Below are 22212 nucleotides of genomic sequence, written 5' to 3' on the forward strand. Positions count from 1 at the left end.
ACCTGTCCTTACCAATAACAGATTTTCCAACAAAAGAAAATACAGCATAGATATAAACCACATTCAGGATTAATCCTTTATTATCTATACAAAATGATTTTCTTTCTTTGCTTAGTACTACTAAAAAATCATACCCTCACACATCAAAGAAAAGAAGGACAAAAAAGTGCCAAAGAAAAGTGCTTGTAATTAGAAACACAAAAACCAAGAGTAAATCATCCACATATCCATTAATAGCTTAAGTTTAAAAAGAAGCCTGTTGGTTGACCATTCTTGTCAATAAATCACCACTTATTTATATCTGGGTCCACCTCCCCACTTTAGTCCTTCACTCCATTCCAAAAAGGCAGAGACAAAACCAATCCAGGCTACAGGTTTATCGTTGATGTTTCGTGTGTGTGGGTTGTAATATACTATGTATAATGATGCCCTGACCCAATAGGCCAGATTTTTATATTTTGCTGTTCGGACCCTTGAGAAAGCCATTAGGTCTGCCTTACTTAAAACGTCAGGTTGAAGTGACATTATAGTTAGGTATGGTAATCAAAACGTACAAATTCACTCAAAAAAACTAAAGTTAAAGCGGTGTTCTAGTTAGATGAAAATGTCAGTTAAAACTAAACATTTTAAACCAACAAAATCAATTAAATTCACCAGCTATGAATAATGTCAAGTAACTAGAACTCGAGCCCTATAATACCTATAACTCACACTCTCGCTATGCACGGCTTGTAGTGTCACATATTACATCACTCACAACATGCTTAGTGACTGCATTGATAATATCCCTAATTACATCATTTGTGACGTCATTGATAAGAACCCTTTGCAAGGCAAAATAACTAAACTGTGACTGTACTTTAGGTATGTATGTGTCTATATATCACATCACACAACACACACACACTGTTGTGTACTGCAGCCAGGCAGATTCAGCATCACCTGAAGTATCCTTTGTGTACGAAAAGAATGATTAATAGGTATAACGTGAGTCTGTAGCAACTCTTTCAAAATTAACAGTTTGCTGTTTTTTTTGTATTTTAAAGACCTCTATAAAAGTGTGTCGACTTCGACTGAAAATAGTTCAAATGGGGGGGGTCTATTGATGACAATATGTATAACTTGCTTGCCGATTTGTATTTCATGAGCTGAGCTAAGTATGCAAAATGCTTCCTTCTGTCTGACGAACATGTGATCAAAGAGTCACGTTCCACTGGGTCAGTTTGAAAATGAACACGTCAGTCACAAAAAAACAAATCGAGGCAGGAAACATGTTTTGAAATTACAGGATATAGCAGCATAAAAAGAGAACACTAATAGAACCATGTATTTTAATAAAGAGAACAGCGTAAAGGTAAATTGAAATCAGTCCATCTATGTGCTTAACACTCAAATGCTTTCATCAGACCACAGAGCCAGGAAGATTAAAACACTACTTGCTACGAAGCAGCTCACTCGCGACACAATTCGTCCATATTTCACCTCTAGAAAACAGGTTAACTCAACCAAAAAGAATCCGACATGACTTGTAATGCTTCCATTTTCTTACGATAATGGCATTACTCCTAGTCCTACTCCCTCGCCTTCCTTTTAACCAATGAGGCCTCCCGCCTCCCCTCTAGACCCTCCCTTCCCCTTTCAAAATCCCCCCCCCACCCTTATCCCCTCCTGTACAAAAACCAAGCCCAAGCTGCAACTCGGACAGTCCGTACCGGGAGGGTGGGAGGGAACGGAAAAGGAAGGCGAGGGAGTAGGACTAGGAGTAATGCCATTATCGTAAGAAAATGGAAGCATTACCTCCCGTCCCTCCCTCGCCTTCCTTTTAACCAATGAGACATAGCAAGAAAACACACAGGAGACGGACATCGAGTTGCAAGACCTTTATTTAATATCCTGCACCAAGAACATCCCAAACATTATCTCATAGAGGATAAGACCCGGTGACCTAACACCGACTCCAAACTACCCAAGTCCGACAGCCTATAATGACGCACAAACGTCGAAGGAGAAGCCCAAGTGGCGGCCCTGCAAATTTCCACCACGGAAGTCCCCTGAAGCTCCGCCACCGTAGCCGCCATGCCTCTGGTAGATCTCCCCTGAATCCCTTGAGGAGGAACCACCTCTTTCAAGGAATAGGCCAACAGAATTAAAGATCGAACCCACCGACTCAAGGAAGCCGTGGAAGGTTTTTCACCTTTGCGAGCCGGACCAAAATTAACAAACAGTGAATCCCCTTTACGAAAAGGAGCCACCACCCGCAGATACTCCAACAAAACCCTGCGCACATCCAACGAATGCAAACGGACCTCCTCCCTTGAGGAGGGATTCGGACAAAATGAAGGAAGGATGACCTCCTGCCGGGAATGGAACGAAGAATTGACTTTTGGAATAAAGGAAGGTACCGGAACCAGAACCACCCGATCGTGAAAAATCTTACAAAAAGGAAAGGAACAAGCCAATGCCCCCAATTCCCCCAACCGACGAGCCGAAGTAATGGCTACCAAAAAGAATGTCTTCAAAGATAGATGGCGCAAATCACAGTCCCCCAAAGGTTCAAAAGGGGGCTCCGTCAACACATCCAAAACCAAGGACAGATCCCATGAAGGAAAAGAACGTACCGGGCGAGGAAATAAATTAACAAGCCCTTGAAAAAATCTCGGCATCAAGCGCCCTTCATCCTGAAGATTACGCCATGGTCCTCTGAATGCCTGAATAGCCGCCCACTGCACCCGAAGAGATGCCACTGACAACCCTAAATGAGCACCGTCCTGCAGGAACTGCATCACCTCAAAGATAGAAGCGCAGGAAGGATCTAACTCACGACTTAAGCACCATGACGAAAACACCTTCCACTGTCTACCATAAGAAAGCAAAGTGGAACGTCTCCTCGAAGCCAGCAATGTAGAACTCAAAGCTACCGGCACCCCCAGACCTGTCAATCCCCGTCGTTCAACTTCCAGGCCGTCAAGTGTAACCTTCTCAATGACCCCAATGGGAGGCAGGGAAACTCCAGGGGAGACGGACAAAGAGGCAGAGGCCACATCCTCCCGTCCGCCATCAGCCTCAACAAGGGGAACCAATTCGCCCTCGGCCAAAGTGGCGCAATTAGGACAACCCTGGACCCCAGATCCCTCACACGTAACAGAAACGCCCTGAGTAGTTGAAAAGGAGGGAACGCATACAAAAGGCCCTGCGGCCAAGGACATGACATCCCGTCCACCTCCCATGCTTGGGGACATCGAAACCGGGAGCAGAAGCGATCCACTTTCGCATTCCCTACTGACGCAAACACATCCAGCACTGGAAGACCCCAAAGCCGAACCAGATGCTGAAACAGAGACTTCCGGAGAGAGAAAAGTTGAGAGGAAGGAATCACTCTGCTCAGCAGATCCGCCCGAACATTCACCACCCCCGAATGTACATAGCCCTGAGAGAAGGAACCCACTCCTGAGCCCACACAAAAATCTCCCTGACTAGATTGAACAGAGCCCTTGACCTGGTCCCTCCTTGCCGATTGACATAAGCCTTGGCCACTAAGTTGTCTGTGCGAACCAGAACCGCCGAACCCCTCAGGGAATCCTGAAAATGGACCAGAGCCAGGAATACTGCCCGCAATTCGCGCCAATTCGACGACCGACTCGCCTCCCGAGGGGACCAAAATCCCTGAATCTGAGCCGACCCCATCCATGCCCCCCAACCGGAGAGGCTGGCATCCGTCGTCACCACCACGGGTCTCAGAGGCGATAAAGAAACCCCTATCCTCAGGTGGTCTGCATCCAACCACCATTGCAACTCTCTGTGAATCAATCCGGACCCTGGAACCCTGTCCTTCAGAGAACCGGACCCTGGTGTCCACCTTCTCAAGAACCATGTCATCAAGCACAGGAGATGGAAACGTGCCCAAGGAACCAGAAATATCACCGACGCCAAATGACCCTGCAGACGCAACCATAGAAGAGCTCGGGGAGCAGACCGCAACAATACCTTCTTTACCAAAGCCTGTAGGACACCCAACCGTTTTTCTGACACAGTCACCAACCCAAGAAGAGTCTGAAACCGAGCTCCCAGAAAAACCAGATCCTGGGACGGCACTAAGTCTGACTTCTCCCAATTGATTAAAAACCCGTGGTTTTGCAGGACCCCCAGAACATGGACCACCTGCTTCTGCAAAAGGTCTCGTGATTGGGCATGAATCAAAATGTCGTCTAGATAAGGATGCAGAAATACCCCTTCTGAATGAAGCAAAGCCACTAGAGGAGCCAGCACCTTTGTGAAAATTCGAGGAGAAGATTTTAGACCGAAAGGCAGAACGCAAAACTGATAATGGTCCTGACCCACAGCAAACCTCAGGAACTTTTGAGAGGATCTTGCCACCGGTACGTGTAGGTAAGCGTCCTGCAGATCCAGTGACACCAGAAAGTCCCCGTGTCTGACAAATGGAAAAATAGTCTGAATGGACAGCATGCGGAAATGCACTGTCCTGATCCAGGTATTCACCTCCTTTAGATTGAGCACCGGCCGAAATCCCCCTGAAACTTTCTGCACAAGAAACAAGACCGAATAAGTGCCCTGACCCCGTTCGTCTAGCGGAACGTGGGAAATGGCCCCCTTGACCAGTAAGTCCCGCACTCCGTCCAATAATGCTCTTCTCCGTGACCCCTCTGAAGGCAGAGGTGTGGGACGTACCCCTGAATCTGGAGGAACCACCACAAAATCTATGACATAACCATTGGCCACAATGTCTAGTACCCAATGATCGTTTACACTGTCCTTCCAAGCCGAAAGAAAGTGACTCAGTCTTCCCCCAACCGGCCCTCTGCCAGGCCCACAGTGATTGTCAGGACCCCTTCTTGAAACCACCCCGGGTCGCAGGAGCAGACTTCTTAGGTGAAAAACGCGGCTGAAAACGCCGTTTCCTAAATGAAAAGGATTTAGCATCCCTAGCAGGAGAAGCTCTGGAATGTTTCTTCCACCCTTTACCCGAAGAAGAACCCCCTTTATAAGGTAAGGCATGCTTCCGTTCCTTAAAAGCCTTGGAAAGCATGGATGGCAATTGTTCTCCAAACAAGGTACGACCTTCAAACGGCAGTCTCAACAAGGCTGCCTTTTCCCCTGGATCAGCCTTCCAGGAACGCAACCAGAGGGACCTACGAGCCCCAATCAAAGACCCAGATGCCAGAGCCGAAGTACGGACCACATCCGAAGACACATCAGCCAATAATCTGGCCTGCTGCTCCATACCAGCCAGGAGCTCCGAACATTCCGCCCCTTCCTGTACAGCCACCGCCAGATTATCAAAGTCTTGAACCAATGACTGTGACGCATAAGCAGAATAAATCCCTGCCCTCAGCGCCAGATTCTCCGCAGCAAAAGCCCTCTTAAGACCCGAATCCACTTTACGGTCAGTGGCATCCGTAGGCACACAATCCTCCGGATTGACTGCCGTTTTGCCAATCAGAGTAGCCAAAATAGAGTCCAGGCGTACTGAAGGAGGCAAAACCTCCTCACCCTCAAGTAAGTAAAGTTTCTGAAGGAATCGTGGAACCTGAGCCTTATCCACATCCTTCCACTCACGAAACACCATATCCCTCACAGGTCCCTGAAAAGGCATGGCAAACTTTGAAGGTGTCTTATATTGAGGAAATAAATGAGAATCCGAGTTTGCAGGTTGAAACACTGGGAAACTCAAATTGTCCCGAACATGTGCCATCACTTCCCACATATCTTCTCTGGAAACATATTTCCCCCCAGATGACGTCGATGGGGCCTCATCCTCACTCTCCGATGAGGATTTCCTAGCTGCTACCGATGAGTGCGCACATTTAGACTGACCAGTCCTGGCCACGCCTGCTTGTAGTGCCCTGGTCACCGCCACCTCAATCATATCCTGAACCTCCCTCTGGACATGAGGGGAGTACCCCTGCCAGGTACCTGTGAGTTCTCAGGAGTAGTAATGCTAGCCTCACCCCCCTCCTCCTCCGAGGAAGAAGAGACAATCCTACGTCTCTTTGCTGGAACTTTAGGCATGGTAAACAAATAATCACTGACTTGAACCCCAAAAAACTACCCTCTATATAGGCACCTGGTCCTCCCCCCAATCAGGGCTCCACCAATCCCTAAAGAGGTCACCTATTTCATCAAATACATAAAAACCACGGGCCGAACGCCCGTCCTACCTGAGAGCATCTCAGAATTGAAGTCCCTCGGTTCCCCGCGGCTCCGCGGCGCTGAAACCCGGAAATCAACGTCCCAGCCACAGAGGGCCGGCTGACCCCGTCAGCCGGCCTCCAGGACATGCCTCTCGAGCAACCATGCTGCTCGTTCAAGACGCGCCCCAGCCGTAGCACTCCTCGCGGAGCTCCGCGTCCCGAGGAGTGCCTCCATCGACGACCTCCAGGCCCCGCCGTGCAGGTAAGAAAGGGAAAGAAAACCGTCTAGCGTGGCCTAGACAAAAGAACAGGAGGGGATAAGGGTGGGGGGGGGGTTTTGAAAGGGGAAGGGAGGGTCTAGAGGGGAGGCGGGAGGCCTCATTGGTTAAAAGGAAGGCGAGGGAGGGACGGGAGGTAATTAAGGTATTTGCACTGTGCGTGTTGCCATGGTGAACTTGCGCACTGCTGCTTAATTCTAGCTGACAATCTGTGACGTATTAACTATAGATCTTTTACACCCGAGGGACGCAGGTTTACCATAAAATGTATTAGTAATTACCGGCTGAAAGGGGCTTGCCTGTAACACCCAGCCTGCCAGGTTTACTACCTTAGAAGCTTACTTATCATTAGACTTTACCCTCCTTATACGGGAACAAATATCTACCCCATGTATTGCCCAAGACCAGCGTCACTGCTCCATTCACCTGGTCGCCACAGAAGGGAGCTCTCATGAAACCATCAGCCTTGAAACGTCTAATTGTAGCCCGCGCTGAGAGGCGCACGATGGGTGGTAAATTATTAAGCACCGCCAAGGCACCTCCCTGGATTTCTATTCTCATGGACATTAAGGTGTCGCAGAACCTTTATTCACGTAGCAAAAGAGTGCATGATTCAGTCAACTGTGTGCAAAACTGTCCTGATATAAGTCCTGGTTTAGATGCTCGAGATGTGATGGGAACTGAACTGATACTGTTAAAACCTGTGAAGCAGGCATGAGGGATGGTGGCTGCGTGGATCTCGGTGTGAGAGCGTTTTCATATTTGCAACAGGCAGCTGGTAAATCCCTTTGAGAAGGTGGGTGGTTTTGTTCGGGGCTGTAAAACAGGACACAATTTGGCAGGCATGCTGTGACACCTTTCTCCTGAGTCCAGGGTCTGTCAGTGCATCGTCTGCAGAGGAAACTATTGTTTACAACCCGTGTAACAGGATCTCAGGTAATGCTGGACTCAAACTAAATATCCAAGGGATTCTGTTTCTGCACTTGCGTTTCCAAAAGTATTTAGGTTGAGCAACCAAAGCTTAGACTAGGAGGTGGTAGTGGGATTGGAACTCAGATGCAGAGTGACAAATAATCTCAGACCATAAACGCAGTGTATAGTCAGAGGTACACCATTTTAAATGTTTAATACTTAACATGTATGAAATGTTGAACAGACGAAATGATTAACAACAAATAAACCCAGAAAGTGCTAATAACTTCTGAGCGGACATATGACTCCAAAGAAATTTACAAAGATAATGTTGCATAAAGCGACAGCTCAAAAAATATAGGCATTCATGGACATGGTTATCCTTAGGGACAAATATTGAATTCTTGCCTGACCTCAGACCAGAGCGTCTCAAACCGCTTTCTATGAATTTGTTTAGAGTCACTGGTTAATAGAATTAAATATTACCAGAGAGAACATTACAATGTACCAAATACACTATGATACCTGTTCTTTCTCCTAGTTTCTCTAGAGAGTTAGATGCAAGGAAAGACAACTTAGTAGCTTTGGGCCCAGGCATCTGAGAATTTGGCAAAACTGTCACAAAGCAAAAAAACGGAAAAAAAAACCAGACTGCATTAAAAACTCAATAACCCCCCATCCGAATGAAATATGTGATTTCAACTCACAGAAAGTGCTGATTTTAGGATGTGAATGTCGAAGTCCAAAAGTTAAAGTTTAGTTGTCCAGTTAGCATGGCCCTCAGGATCTTGTGCTTGGTTCTAGGGGCACACAACACACAGCTCAAAAAGAGACCCGTTACCACTTTGAGTAGTCTCCAAAGTAAAAGTGTTAATATGACTAACAATACTGAAATGGGGTTATTACCTACAGTAGCTCTCCGATGGTTAGCAAAGGTTAAGGCTCCATATGGCCTATCATGCTCAAAATCCTTTTGTGGAGATGTCACTCATGAAACCTGTGGAAACCCCTGCTTCCCATTATCAATCAGGGCACAAGGATTTGAGTTTATCTTCCTTTTGTGCCTTTAAACTCTGGGATTTCTGAATCTATAAGTGACAGAGTGGTGGCTTAATAGTCCCACAATTATGGTGAACTATCCTCAGACAACAGGACATCACATTATGATCTCTCAGGCTGATAAACGTGTGAGACCCATTGTGGTGCTTACCAACTTGACCATGACTCGATATTTGTTGTATGCTCTCGCTGGAAAAGAAAGTTCTCGCTTTATCAGGAGTCTACCTATCTTCATGAGAAACTGAGGCTTAGGTTCTTTGATATATTCGTGCCTCGCTCTTTTCTAGTAGGCTAATAATTTCTTGGTTTAGATGCTCCTGGATAGGGACCATAATTGTGAAACTCACTCACTGTGTTTCTTCCTCTTACTTATAATCTATTAACTATTTGGAGGGATTTTAACATATTGCTTGTTAGTGAAAAATTATGTCTCATTAATAATTTCTTTGCCAATATTTGATTCTAGCATTAGAAAACTGTTTTGGTCACATATTTAGAACACAGATTTTGTGCAATCTGCTGTCCTGCTGGCTTGGTCCTCAGCTTTCCTGGGCAGGTCGCTTCCTCAAGAAGATCTCCACTTAAGCTTCGGCTCTCTAGGCCGAGCTTCCTACCTTCCTGGTCAGGGGCTATCTACTCTCTAGAGTGTAGGGTTCAGTTTCTTCTTATTCTAGGGTCATCTTTGATAGCTAGGCATGTTCCCACCATGGGGAAAAGTCAGTTCTAGAATCTTGTTTCTCACTAGGGATCCCTCCATGCTGCTTCAGCACATCTTCAGACAAATACAATTTACAGACTAAACTTTGGGTGTCACATTCAACTATCACAACCTAAATGTGAAGACCAGTATTGTTGACTATATTTCTGGGTTTCCGGAAAGGAGACTAAGAGCAGGCTCTAAATGAAAGGAATGTGTATTCACCATGTGTCTCTAAGACTCTGAGAAGGGCCTCTGAGTTCTCAAAAATGTTCCGTGCACAGCACAAAGAAGGGAGTTAACAGGCCTCACACAAGAAACAAATCCTGAGCAGGGTTAATCTATCTTTAGCCAGATTAATGAGAGAATATCACAGGATCTCAAACTGGTTTTGGTCAGCTCCTTGTAGACTAGTCTGAACGCATTCTGCCGCCAAAAAACAGACAAGGGTCAAAATCTGTCTGGGTCTTTCAGGCAAAGACTCAAGGTGTGTTCCAAAACAAGGAAGCTCGAATTGGAGACCCTGTGCAAAGAACAGGCAGTCATACAGCAAATGAGTCCCGTGAAGGCCACGTGTAAAAACAAACACAAATCATATATTTATGGGGAATAGAAAGATCCAGTTATGAAAGATTAGGTGTATTTTACCCAAAGTGGTAAGCAGGTCCACCCCCCAGGGATACAAGTGAAAACTAGTAGTTTCCTCAGGTGGTCAGTAGGCAGTTGCCAGTCTCTTTTATGGATACTATTTATCTTTGGGTGAAAACCCAGTGTAGCAGAGCTGGGTTCTCTGCAAACAAAGCAAAACTTGAATGTATAGCACACCGCTAGTGGGACAGCAGTGAACCAAGATACGTAAGTGTTGGCAAATATTCATCCAGGTAAGGTCAAGGGAAGCTAGAGGGTGTGTAACATGGTGTTTATCTCAGACACACCCCATCACTATTGAAATATGGTTTTCGAACTGTAGCTTTTGCCCATTGCAAGTCCATCACTAAGTATAATAACCAAATTAATCTCACACATGTGTACTTGTAAGGTAGCTACTAATGCAGTCTGGTAGTTGGTGTTACCACTTCAGTACAGTACCTCACGAAGGTTGTCCATAAGCTCTTTTTCTTCTCTCATTTGCTCTTGTTTTCTTCTCATTGTAAATTGTGGATCTACTGACTCCAAACTTCTCTGTGGCCTTAAGAATACTGTAAGAAAAAATATATTTTTAAAATCACAAATAAATATTTAGAGTTTAATATTCTAGAATGGCTACCTGCAGGAGATTTCTGATATGATAGTTACTGAGAATTTGAATAAAGAGTGAACTACATACCTGTTGACTGTCCTTGAAAACACATGCATATTAGAACAGGCCATAACAGACAATTATTTGGTGCTGTGGAAGACCAACATTTTCACATGTTTCTTTAATTTTACATTCTTTGACAGTGTCACCGCAGTAGAGGGAACAAATATAAGTTTCTGTTTTTTTAAAGCCACATACTTTTACAGGTACACAGTCTGTCACAAGGATGGATTAATTCTCAAGTATCATGACAAGTGTTTTGGAAACAATGATAGAGCAAGGAATTTCCCAAGACTATTCTGCATGAGCATGGGCAGAAATATCCACTCGATGCATGGTCATGTTTCAGGGTGAATATAACCTACCCCTTTTCTTCAAAACACTGTTGAATATTAGAAAGTACTTTATTTAGCTGTCAGTACAGAGAAGATAGAGAATCAGCCAAAAAAGCACCTCAAGAGGCACCCACAAATCAGCACCCAGAAGGTGTCACACCCAGATCAGTGAAGCCAGGAAAGAATCCTTTGTACTGAGACTAGAATCCAACTCCAGCTCTGGCATAGAGCTTTCCAACACTGTCAGAGAATTCCCCAACCCAACTGCAGCCACCAACTTCATTACCCTTTTACAGGACCTCTGCAACAGCTTCTCTGATGTCTTCCGTAACAAAATACTTAAGATCTACAGTAACTTTGAACCCCAAACCCACTGCAGAAGACCTCATTGGTCAAATACCCACCACCACCATGAACACCCATCAACTAATGAACTGGAGCCCCCTTACCACAGAAGACACTGCAGGAATTATGAAGACCATCCATTAAGGGGCCCCACTGACGCTTGCCCTCACCACGTGGACAACTTGGAAAGAACACTGATCAGCAAAAACCTCACCACGATCAATACCTCCATCCTTAGCAGTACCTTCCCAGATAACTGGAAACATGCAGAGGTCACAGCGCTCCTTAAGAAACCCTTGGCAGACCAGGAAGAAGTCAGCAACTACATACCCATCTCGCTCCTACCATTCTCGTCCAAAGCCGTGGAGAAAGCTCAACAGGCAACCCTCCTCCCACCTAGAACAGCATCACCTCCTGAACATCATGCAGTTCACAGCAACCACAGCATGAAAACCACCCTCTTGCCAGCAACAGACAACATCCGGACCATCATGGACAGAGGAGAAGTTCTAACCTCATTCTCCTCAACCTCTCAGCGGCCTGTGACTCCATATCCCACAACACCCTCATCACTAGACCTCATGACTCTAGAATTCCAGGACCCACCCTGAGATGGATTGCTCCTTCCTCTCCATCAAAACACAATGGGTCCGACTATGCCCATACACCTCAGAACCCATAAAGCTCATGTGCGGAGTCTCCCAAGGATCCTCTCTCAGCCCAACCCTTTCAAAGTGCACATGGCACCCCTCACCCGCATCATAAGAGCTCATGACATGTACATTGTCTCCTATGCTGATGACAAAAAGCTAATCCTCTCTCTCACAGACAAGACCACCACCACCAGGACATACTTCACTCAACAATATCACAACAGAGATCCAGATCTTTGGGAACAAGAGCACCCCATGGGACTCCTCCTGATTGCCAGCCAAACTGGAATGCATGCCCACTTCCTCAGCCCTCCTTGGTATCATCCTAGATGAAAAGCTTGCAATTAATAAAAAGGTGAACACATTGACCTCATCCTGCTTCCTCATTGTTCGAATGCTGTGCAACATTTTCAAATGGCTCACCACGTACACAAGAAGCACTGTCACCCAGGCCCTCCTAACCAGCAGACTAGACTATGGCAATACATTCTACATTGGCATCTCCAACCAGCTCACACAAATACTCCAGATCATCCGAAACACCGGCGCCAGACTCATCCTAGATGTTCCCAAAAGTGCTCACATCACTCTCCACTTCACTGAACTACCCAGGCTACCCATCCAGAAACAATGCCAAAACAAGCTGCTTGTCCATGCCTACAAACCTTCCACAATACAGGACATGAGTACCTCCACAACAGACTGCACTTCTACCATCCAACCAGACAGCTATGCTCAGCCTCATTGACCCTCACACGTCCCCCACATTCATAAAAACAAGTCAGAAGGGAGCTCCTTCTCCTACATCACCGTCAAGACCTGGAATTGACTCCCTCAACACATCATGATCGCTCCTTCACTACTCAACTTCTGCAAGAAACTGAAGGACTGGCTGTTCAACTAGGAGCTCCGCATGACTTATGTTCCTGCTCCAGCGCCTGGATACCCTTACAGGTGATAATTTGCACCATACAAATCAACATAACAAAACAGTAAGGTGGGGGTGCAATTTAGCAATTGCTGCAGGAGCAGCATTTGAAAAAGTCTGATTCTTGAAAATACTGATAGTGACGTCTGAAAAATGGATTAGGAGACAAACTTGTACATGTGGTAGAAAGGACTACAGTCCCAAAGTATTCCACTACACGATCCTTGAAGACACCACAAGAGAAAAGTATTCAAGCCTGAGATAAGACCAAGATGTGAGGTCTGAGGCTGAGTATTATAGCGAATGTTCGGAATCACATGCCTAATGTGTGACATTTGTATGATAAACATATTATAATGAAAGAGACTACAGATTTGATGCAAAAATTAGATTAATGGTCTTCAGGTTATAATTGCTTAAAGGGCTGCGAAAGAAACAAAAAAGTTTAGAATAAGCCAATCACTGTGGCTCATGAGTCGCTTTCGAATCTGAAGCGATGAATAATTCTGGTGCATCTAGAATACAAATAAAGAATCAACAACCAAGACTTGTTTTTAAATTATGAAAAATTCGTTATGTATCAGAAATATTGTCTGACAAAAATAGTATCCTACATATTGTTTGCAAAAGTATCGTCCCACTGGGTCTAGTATTGCTATGCCAATGGTGCACTATTTTTGTAAAATATTATTAGGCCACAATGTTTATATCAGTCAAAACACTAACTGTTCGGGGCAGTACCAGATTTTCCCAATCACTAGTTAGGGACAAAACATGACACAATATGGATAGTGGCAGCAAATAATAGTGAAGCTGAGTGGTATATATCATTTCTTCTCTCCCTTTCCTTTGGAGCATTTCTTTTTTGGGTCAATGGGCTGCAGGGAGTCAAGGGGAGTCGAGCAAGATCTTGATATAGACCCCAGAAGTGGTGCCCTAGATTCTTTATTATCTTGTACCCCATGACCGCTTCTCCACAAAGGGCTGAGAGGGAAAACAAGATTTGGCTTACATTTGACCAGCCTTGGAAGAACAGTATATATGTATCCGAGTAAAGATTGTTCGTCACTTTTGCATAGTTGCCTTTAACAGACAGTGAATTATATGTGGGCAAGCCAAGTAAAACCGAGTCTGGTGTATGATTCTGGGCAGGCCCTTGCCAAATAGGACTAGGTAGATGGCCAGGCTCAGCATCTCAGGCAAGAAGGTGCCCCAAACCTTCAGGGTGTCCCAGCCACTCAAGCAGCCCCACTCAGGCCGAGGCCAATAAATATCTGTGAGATATGGAATACTCGGGGTCCCTCATCACATTCTGCAGTTGAGGGGGCACTATCTTCCGTTATGCCACAGCCGTTTCCTTTCCTTTAGCAGTTTATAAAGAAAATAATCTGCTTCCCATAAAACGAAAGACAGATGCAAGTATGCAGTCCTTGGGCATAATTAAACTTGAAAACATGCTTTTCTGTATGAGCAGTTGCCACTGGGATTGAAGCTCAAATACGCAACATAAATGTAAAATAACGTCTACAGTTCAGCTACAGTTCACGAAGCAATCTTTATGACAGCCTTTAACCAGAGAAAAATCTGAGATGCCAGTGGCCTCTATTTAATTTGCTGGATTGCTTTGCATAGCCCCATTTTCTTTTGAAAATTCGATTTACTTTCAAAAGCAAATGAGTCAACCACTGGACAATATCTCTTTCTCTCTCCTGTTCAATACCAAAGAATAATTATTTCTGCTGAATAGTCCTTGGAAAACTGTATTGAATAGGGGTGACTGGTAAAATAAGTTTCTAGTTTAACTCTTGAAAGACAGTTAACACAAATAACTTTTCTTGGTTACTAAACTGGTGAAAGGAGATTTGTCCAGTGGTTGAATTGCAGACTTTGAGCCTATTTACGAGTAAAGGCCAGCAGCGTCTGCAACAAATCTGAAGGGGAGGGGCGGGCAGTTGGGGATTTCGGTGGTTCGAATGAAAGTAAAAAAAAAAAAGGAAAAACAAAAAGGAAAAAAACCTAGCTTAAGAGTAGCGCCAAGAATGGTCTGCGCAGCTTGGTCTGCCACTCATACACTTCATGGGAGTCTGTACAGTTTCTCCAAACCGGCTGTGTAACACAGCAAGGTTGGAGAAACCTAAGTGCGCTTGTGTGTGTGGCCTGCCTATGACGGCCGACCAAAAACACATGCGCACTTAAGTGCACTCCACTCCACTCCACCTCTCCTCTCCCCCCTTCCATGGCCCATCCCCTCCTCCATGCACATGCTTCTGGCTTAGTCACCAGCTGTAAAAGAAAGCAATAGTAAGCTATTGCTTTATTTTTCAACTGCTGGCTTAGCCGGGGGTGACGCTCCTTCACCATTGTGAAGCAGCTGCTCCTGGTTAAGGCGTTAATTATCGCCACGATAAATTATGATACCACAGGGTACGTTATTTATTGGGTGCAATAAATCAAACCTATTACAACTCTCTGGGGAATACATGCAAATTTGGGTGTTTAACGCATCAAAATCCGCACGATACAGTATTTACTATATGTTATCCCCTGTTAAATTTCATCCGGTTTGACCAGCTGAAACTTAATGACGGTTGAGTTGTTCAACGCATCCGATAAATATCAGATGTGTTAATTACCTTCAAACTTGTAATTGGTACCCATGCGTAAAAAGGAGTTAATGCATTGGTTGAAATATTATGAGCAACTCTTAATCAGGCCCTTTGTGTGTTACTGGAAGTCCTGGGCTGCATTTTTGGGGACTCAATCTGATCGAATTGTTGATTCTAGGCAAGTAAATCACTTAAATTAACTGTACCCTTCTTTACTTGACTGTAAAAAACACGAGCACCTTATATCAATTAAAGTTAAAATATTCAATATTAAAAAAAACTCACTTGTACACAGCTTTATAGACTGTCATACTCATCCATGTGTGTGTTTATAGAACACGTAATTATGAAATTGACATGCTAATTTTTTCGACGGCTCGACTCATATTTTGGCTCTTAAGGGCATACTAGACACCTTGTTTGGCTATGGCTTGTCTGCCAACTATTGACATGTCATCTTCATTAACTATGCAGGATATAAATGAACGTCTACAAACACCTACTCCCTCTCTGGCTCATGGCAGCCCACAGAGCAAAAAAGCATTCACTAGAAAATAAAATAATGTTCTTCTTGGAAATATGTACTCAAGAAACTATTTTTCATTTATTTATACCTCAGACAGATGAGCCGAAACATTAGCTACTTTTGATTCTAGCAGTAAATCCTGGAGCATATTGGGATAGTATGAATAGCCCAGGAAAAATGCCCTGCCATACCCAGCCCTCCACCAGGCAGCCCTACACAATGTGTCCAACAGCAGCTGTTTACATGGAAACTTGGAGAAACAGTGGAAGAGTAAACTAAGTGGCCTATCAAGCATTGACAAAGCCAGCAGTGGCAGCTATGGCGGAGTAGCATCATCCCCTCTCCCCCGCCAGCAGCAGCCGCTGAAAACCTTTTACAATGAAAGGATAATAAACTATGTTTACTATCCTTTCGTTGTGAAAGAGGTGGGGCCACGGGGGATGACGGAGACAAGGGGAGTGCAATGTGCACTCCCCTCAGTGCGCATGTATGTTTGGTTGGCTGTCTTGGGCCGGCCAAACACACATGCGCATTGTGCTCTCTCCAGCCCGGCACTGTGTTGCCTCCCTAGACAGAGCAGGCACAGGCTTCCAGTTTGATTGGCAGCCAATCCTAATGCTGATGTGAGCAGTGTCAGGATTGGCAGCAGAGCAGGCTGGGAGCCTGTGCCTGGAGTGGCGAGGGAAAGAGGAGCGGCGGCCAGCAACGGAGCAGGTCCTTTTAAAAATATTTTTATTTAACGTTCCCCCATCCTCCTCCCCTGCGCGCTGCACCCTCCCCGCCCCTTCAGAGCACAGCGAGCCGTGACTAAAAGTCAGCGCGCCAGGCTTGCATTACAAGTCCTGACTAAAATAAAGAAAAGGATGCTGCAGTGAAACAAGAACAAGCACCACTGGGTTCTGGGTGATAATTGGAGATGTAAAATAGTATTGAGTGCACCGCAATGCAAGCACTCCTAAAAAGGTGTAATGCCACACCAAACAGCCAGTAGCATGAGGTGAGAGAATAAAACCCCTCTTACTGGAGTCAAAGTCCACCCGAGGTATGTTTTATAGAACTGGTAACAATAGGGGTACAGACCACTAGACCTAAAAATAAGTATGCTATTTACGACTTCACTATTATCCCATTAAACCTATAGGTCAAATTAAACATCTATTTCACTATGTGAGCTGTGATAAATAATCATTATTATCCTCTCTGATGAACAATTCATTCCTCCATAGGTTACTTCTAAACATACCATGGCGATTTCCTTCCACAAACAGCAGATGTACAAGCAACCTGTCCTCTTATTGTCATATATAATCACTTAAAAGGCTGACATCAACCACACCTTCTCCCCGCAATGCCCACAGAAATGTAACTCAAGGAGACACTTTGTAAAACTTTACATGAATGGATGAATACAATTTTATAAAGCACTACTGTTACCTAAGAGTGTCCTGATCTATTTGAATGGATCCTCAAATTCTGGTACTGACATGGAACCAAGCCCAGCCTTTCACTAATGTGCCTTCTCACAAGCCAGGGGCACGTTCCTTCTCTCTCTTGATTGAGTCCATTCTGTGGTGCACACGCTTGTTCAGCGCTGAAAAAGCGCACACATTTGTCTACCATAAATGCTTCAAAGTGCAACTTTTTTTGAGCTGAGAGAGGACTTTATGGAACAGCCTGCTTAGATTATAAGAGAAGCATAGTATATGGAAAAAAACGACTGGCAAAAGATCCAATTTCAACTGTTTCCAAGTCTGAATTTGCTCTTTCGCATTTATGTATTTTCAAGAAATAAAATGCAGGCATTTATTTTTCTGAGAGACCACAACAAGCATTGGTAAAGCCAATAAGCATGTCCTGCATTTTGATACCTGACAAAAATATTGTTTTTAAAAACCCTGCTACTTTGAAAATACAATACAAACACCATTGTGTTATGTATACAGTTTTTCTAAGAGATAAAGAATTTAATGTGTGATGATTTGTACTTTTGGGTTTAAAATTGCCCCATGCATTGCAAAGCAAAAACTCCACTGGAGCAGAACGATTCACCAAACAGCCAATAGCTTGGGGTGGGACAAAAATACTCCTCTGGGCAGAGCCGTGCTTAATTTGAGCCGGTGGTTGCCGGTGGAGGTCACCGGCATTTATTTTTGAGGACCGGCACTTATTTTTCTGCATCAAGCAATTACTGCGAGCTAAAGACACATATGAGAAAGACGGAGTAAAGAAAGACGGAAAAGGGTCATAATGAGAGAAAGCTGCAGTAGTGAGCTGAAGGGGCATGGGGTGGATGGAAACGGCTTACAGAGGCCCGAGATGGGTTTTGGATTACACTGCCTCAGTATTCTGTGCTCTCGCATTTAAATGCAGCAGCCGCGAGTTGCAGAGGAGGCCTCTCGGCACTGCCAGTTTTTAATTTACAAATTAATCACTGCGGCAGAGCCAAAGTCCACTCTCTATATATTTTAATGCAATAGTAACTGTAGGCACTCAGCGCGCTGCAGTGCAAAATAAGACCTACAAAACAGCTCGTGTGGTAGGGGGAGGGCGGTGGGGGGGGAGGAGACGAAGAGCGAGCGTTGTTTGCGGAATTAATAGCTTTTAGTTTTTCTCTCCCCACGTGCCTCTAAGAAGTTCTCTAGCCGTAAACCCTTCGACTCATTCCTCCCATCCATTCAATCTGAGCTTCGATTTACAGAGTTATTTAGGTTTGCTTCTAATGAAACAAATGTAAAGCTTTCCATCAAGTAAGCATTTCGCTTAAAAAAAAAATCTTTTGTCTTGTTTATTAAGCAAATAGTGAAATGAACCGAATATGCCGCCTCTGCAGTAATACATTCCACCTGCAGGGGGAACCCGAACAGCACATAACAGTATTATGCATGTGAAAGGAAAAGAATATTGAGTGAAATAATTTTCGGCTCTAAGATGCTAGTTCGAGTGCAACTGTTTAACAATTTGACACAATATAATATGCATGTTCATTAATTACGTGATGTTAGGTTTCCTTTAGCACTCATGGGTGGCTCGGGATATAACAGTATCGAACCTTTAAGAGACTGTAGGAGACTAGTGTAGACACAGAACAGCCTTGAATCCAATCCATGCATACGTACCTATACACTCTAAATTTATAATCACATATACCTCTACGTGTGTACCATGGCAGTGAAAATAAAAATGTCCAGAAAAGCAACTGTGCTAATATACCTACATTGACCACATGCATCACAATAGCCTTAAAGCCTGTGCCCATAAACGACTTTAATGTTGGTGTAGCCCAGCTCTGGAGGGCTCTGAGGCGATTAGAACATTCTGCCACTAGAGGACAGAATGTTCCAACAAATAAAACAAAGGTCTCAGGAAGCCCAAGGGGATTGCAATCCCCTTGGGCTCCATGAGGCTGTTGTGCACAGCAACAGCTGTGAACAAAAACATTTGAATGTAGGAGCTCTGGGCTTCTACTGAGCATTAGAAGGCTGGAGCACTCCATTGTTTTCAGTGGAGCTCCTAACATTTCATTGTTCTAATACAATTTAATTGTCAAATTTCTTGCACCAACAAAGTACAATCTAACTTGGCAAATCACTGCATACTGCCTCAAAGATTCCTGACTAAGGGCCTCATTACGACTTTGGCGGTCAGACCTGCGGACTGCCAAAGCTGCGGAGAGGAGGAAGCTGTCATGCCAGCAGCCTCCCCGACAGTCGTATTACGATGTTTCCACAGGGCTGTCAGGCGGAAACATCGTATTAGTACACTTCCTCCGGTCAGCCTGGTGGAAACAGTGCCACAGACAATGTGCATTCCAAGTGTGTTTGCAGGACAGTCCCTGCACTGCCCATGCCATGGTCAGTGCATGGCCCGGCCCATGGCCCCCAGCACTGGATTTCTAACAGCTTTTTCATGGCGGGGTATTTTCATGGCAGGGAACCCCCCCCATGAAAAGGCTGGAAAAAAGAGGACTCGTGATCAGAACGGCGATGCTCAAATCAGTGCCGCCGTGGCTGACCATGACTCTGACCGCCGCCACCCTGTTGGGATCTATGACCCTGGCGGTGGCAGTGGGCCCCTGGCAGTCCGTCAGGATTGCGACGGTCCTGCCACCACCACGGGTTTGGCGGTCATGAGACCTCCAACTCATAATGACCCCCAAAATCACTGTGCCCATGCTCACAAGCCTATTTAGTGAAATTTTCGCTCACTACACAGATCTCAACCCATGGGTTCTGGTTACATATTTCTGTTAATAGAATTTAGGCTTAAAATAGCATGGCTTAAAAAGTGTGCGCAGTAGGAGTGGGTGTAACTCGCGCTATTTGCTGTAGCATAACTACTTTCAATTACAGCGTTACACAAGATGATGTGGAATTACAAGAGGAGCATAGCCCAACAAAGCCTAATTTTCTAAAACTATGGATGAATACCTGCAGGTTTAATATATAATGACGTCCCCTGCTCAACCCTTTGGGATGCACTTAAGATGGTAGTTTGAGGCACGCTTACAACTTAGCTTCAGATGTCAAGAAAAGCTCTTGTACAATCTAGGCTTGAGGTGAAATTGAAAGAAGCTGAATATAAACATCGAGCTTCAAATTACATCATACAAAGTCACGAAAGTGAGGGCCCTCTACAAGTGCTATTAGTTAAGAGATCACTGGTAGCACTCTGAGAATACATGAAATGGGAAAGAAAGCCCCTACTTTTCTAGCAAACACATTATCTAAAGACAAGAATTTCCTGATTGGGAGTCATCTAGATTTGTAGCTGTTGTATGGTCCAACTATGACCAACAGCTAATGCGATCTCAGAGGCCTTGTGTATTTTATGTGCACACTCTTGTACTCTAGGTCTATTGCTGTGCAATTCAGTTTGAGCACCAAACCGCATCTTTTGCTGTCTGTATCCAAGAACTAGAAATAAATAAGTTTGACATTGTGCACTGTAGTTGAAGGCCTTTATATGCATACATGCACTGCTGGACTTTTTGTTATCCTATTAATATTGAAAGACCTATATTTATACTGTTTTGTTGGACTACTTTTTACCTCTACTACTCAACAAATTGTTCTTATGAGATGTACGGGTACATAAGTTATGATGAGCAAAACCACCCTTGGCTACAACTAATTGACTGCCGCGCTCAGTCTTGATACCACTTCACAAAACATCAACCCAGAATTAATGTGCTATGCATTATATACTTACACAATAGTGTCCTTATCCCTTGAACCACAACACGTGACACTATCATAGTTAATACACAGTGCTCGGTTTTCAATAACCTGAAAATGAGCGCATTAACCAAGCATGTAAAGCTTCAGCAACCTACCGGTGTCAAGGCCTCCGTCTGATGGGATACAGTAGCTAGAGTCGTCCCAAGAGTGTGCCTGTGAGAGTCTGTTAAAGCAGACAGGGGAGACAGAGGGGGAGGGGTCTGAGGTAGTGGAGGGGCAGAGGCAGCCAACAGAGCACATGGGGCTAGGAAAACCAAATGGCACTGCAACGAATCAATGATGAAAGTGGGGTTGCATGACCATGAAATGGAAGTGATTGCATGGTAGGGGCACATTTTAAATGTATTTTGAAAAAATGACAAGCAGCATGAATTAGCACACAAAATAACAAAACAAAACAAAAATAAAATGAAATGTTAGTATTGTCAGTCAAATTTTCATCATGCAAATAATGCTGCTATTTAAAGAAAGGCCCAACTAAAATTTTATTTTTTGGATTTGCAAAAAAAAGTCTGCGGTTAAAAATAAAGGGAATATGTACCTACCTGTAAAATGGGTTCTTTATACACTGCATCCTCCATTCACATGATAGTGAAAACAACGATAAGATGGGACTCTATAAACGAAAACTCTGCTAAAAAAATACGAATGCTGCAGAAAATCAAGACTTGGGAGAACGTAATAAAGACAGAAATTCATATTCTAGAAGATCCCTTTATAAACTTTTAGGCACGGTAGAAGAAGAGGGAAATGTCTTTAACCACGCATTGTAAACAACGCAGACGTTTCCCACACATGCGTAACCAGACTTGCTGGAACAACGCATGGCTTTTTCCGTGCGTTAACTACGCATGTGCGAAATTACACATATGCGCATTTAAGGTACAGAAAAGTCCATACGCTGTATGGAAGAGGACGCAGTGAGGTAAGTGGGGCTGGGGCAGGGGGGTGGATAAAGGGATTGGGATATGGATTGTTTGGGGTGTCGGGCGGGCTATTTTTTTTGTTATGTTTTTTTAGGGGCGGAAGAGGGGGGTTTGGGTATTTGTTTTATTTAGGGCTTAGGGTGCGGTAGTTTATTTTTAAAGGGGTGGGGGAAGGTTTACTGAAGGGTCGGAGGAGAGAAAAGGAAGGATTGGGAGAGGATGCAGTGAAGTAAGTGGGGTTGGGGCAGGGTTGGTGGGTAT

The 22212-nt window shown here is 44.5% G+C and overlaps 1 protein-coding gene across 1 annotated transcript in view; it reads right to left on the reverse strand.

Annotated features, from left to right (window-relative positions):
• Positions 1-22212, reverse strand: part of LRCH1 (leucine rich repeats and calponin homology domain containing 1) — a 666761-nt gene that overhangs the window by 88846 nt on the left and 555703 nt on the right. The window contains exon 16 of the mRNA XM_069205389.1: positions 10185-10294. Within this exon, the coding sequence (XP_069061490.1) occupies positions 10185-10294 (110 nt within the window). The remainder of the gene's footprint in view (positions 1-10184; positions 10295-22212) is intronic.

This window comes from Pleurodeles waltl, chromosome 8, assembly GCF_031143425.1.
Source record: "Pleurodeles waltl isolate 20211129_DDA chromosome 8, aPleWal1.hap1.20221129, whole genome shotgun sequence".
In the NCBI taxonomy this organism is placed as follows: Eukaryota; Metazoa; Chordata; class Amphibia; order Caudata; family Salamandridae; genus Pleurodeles; species Pleurodeles waltl.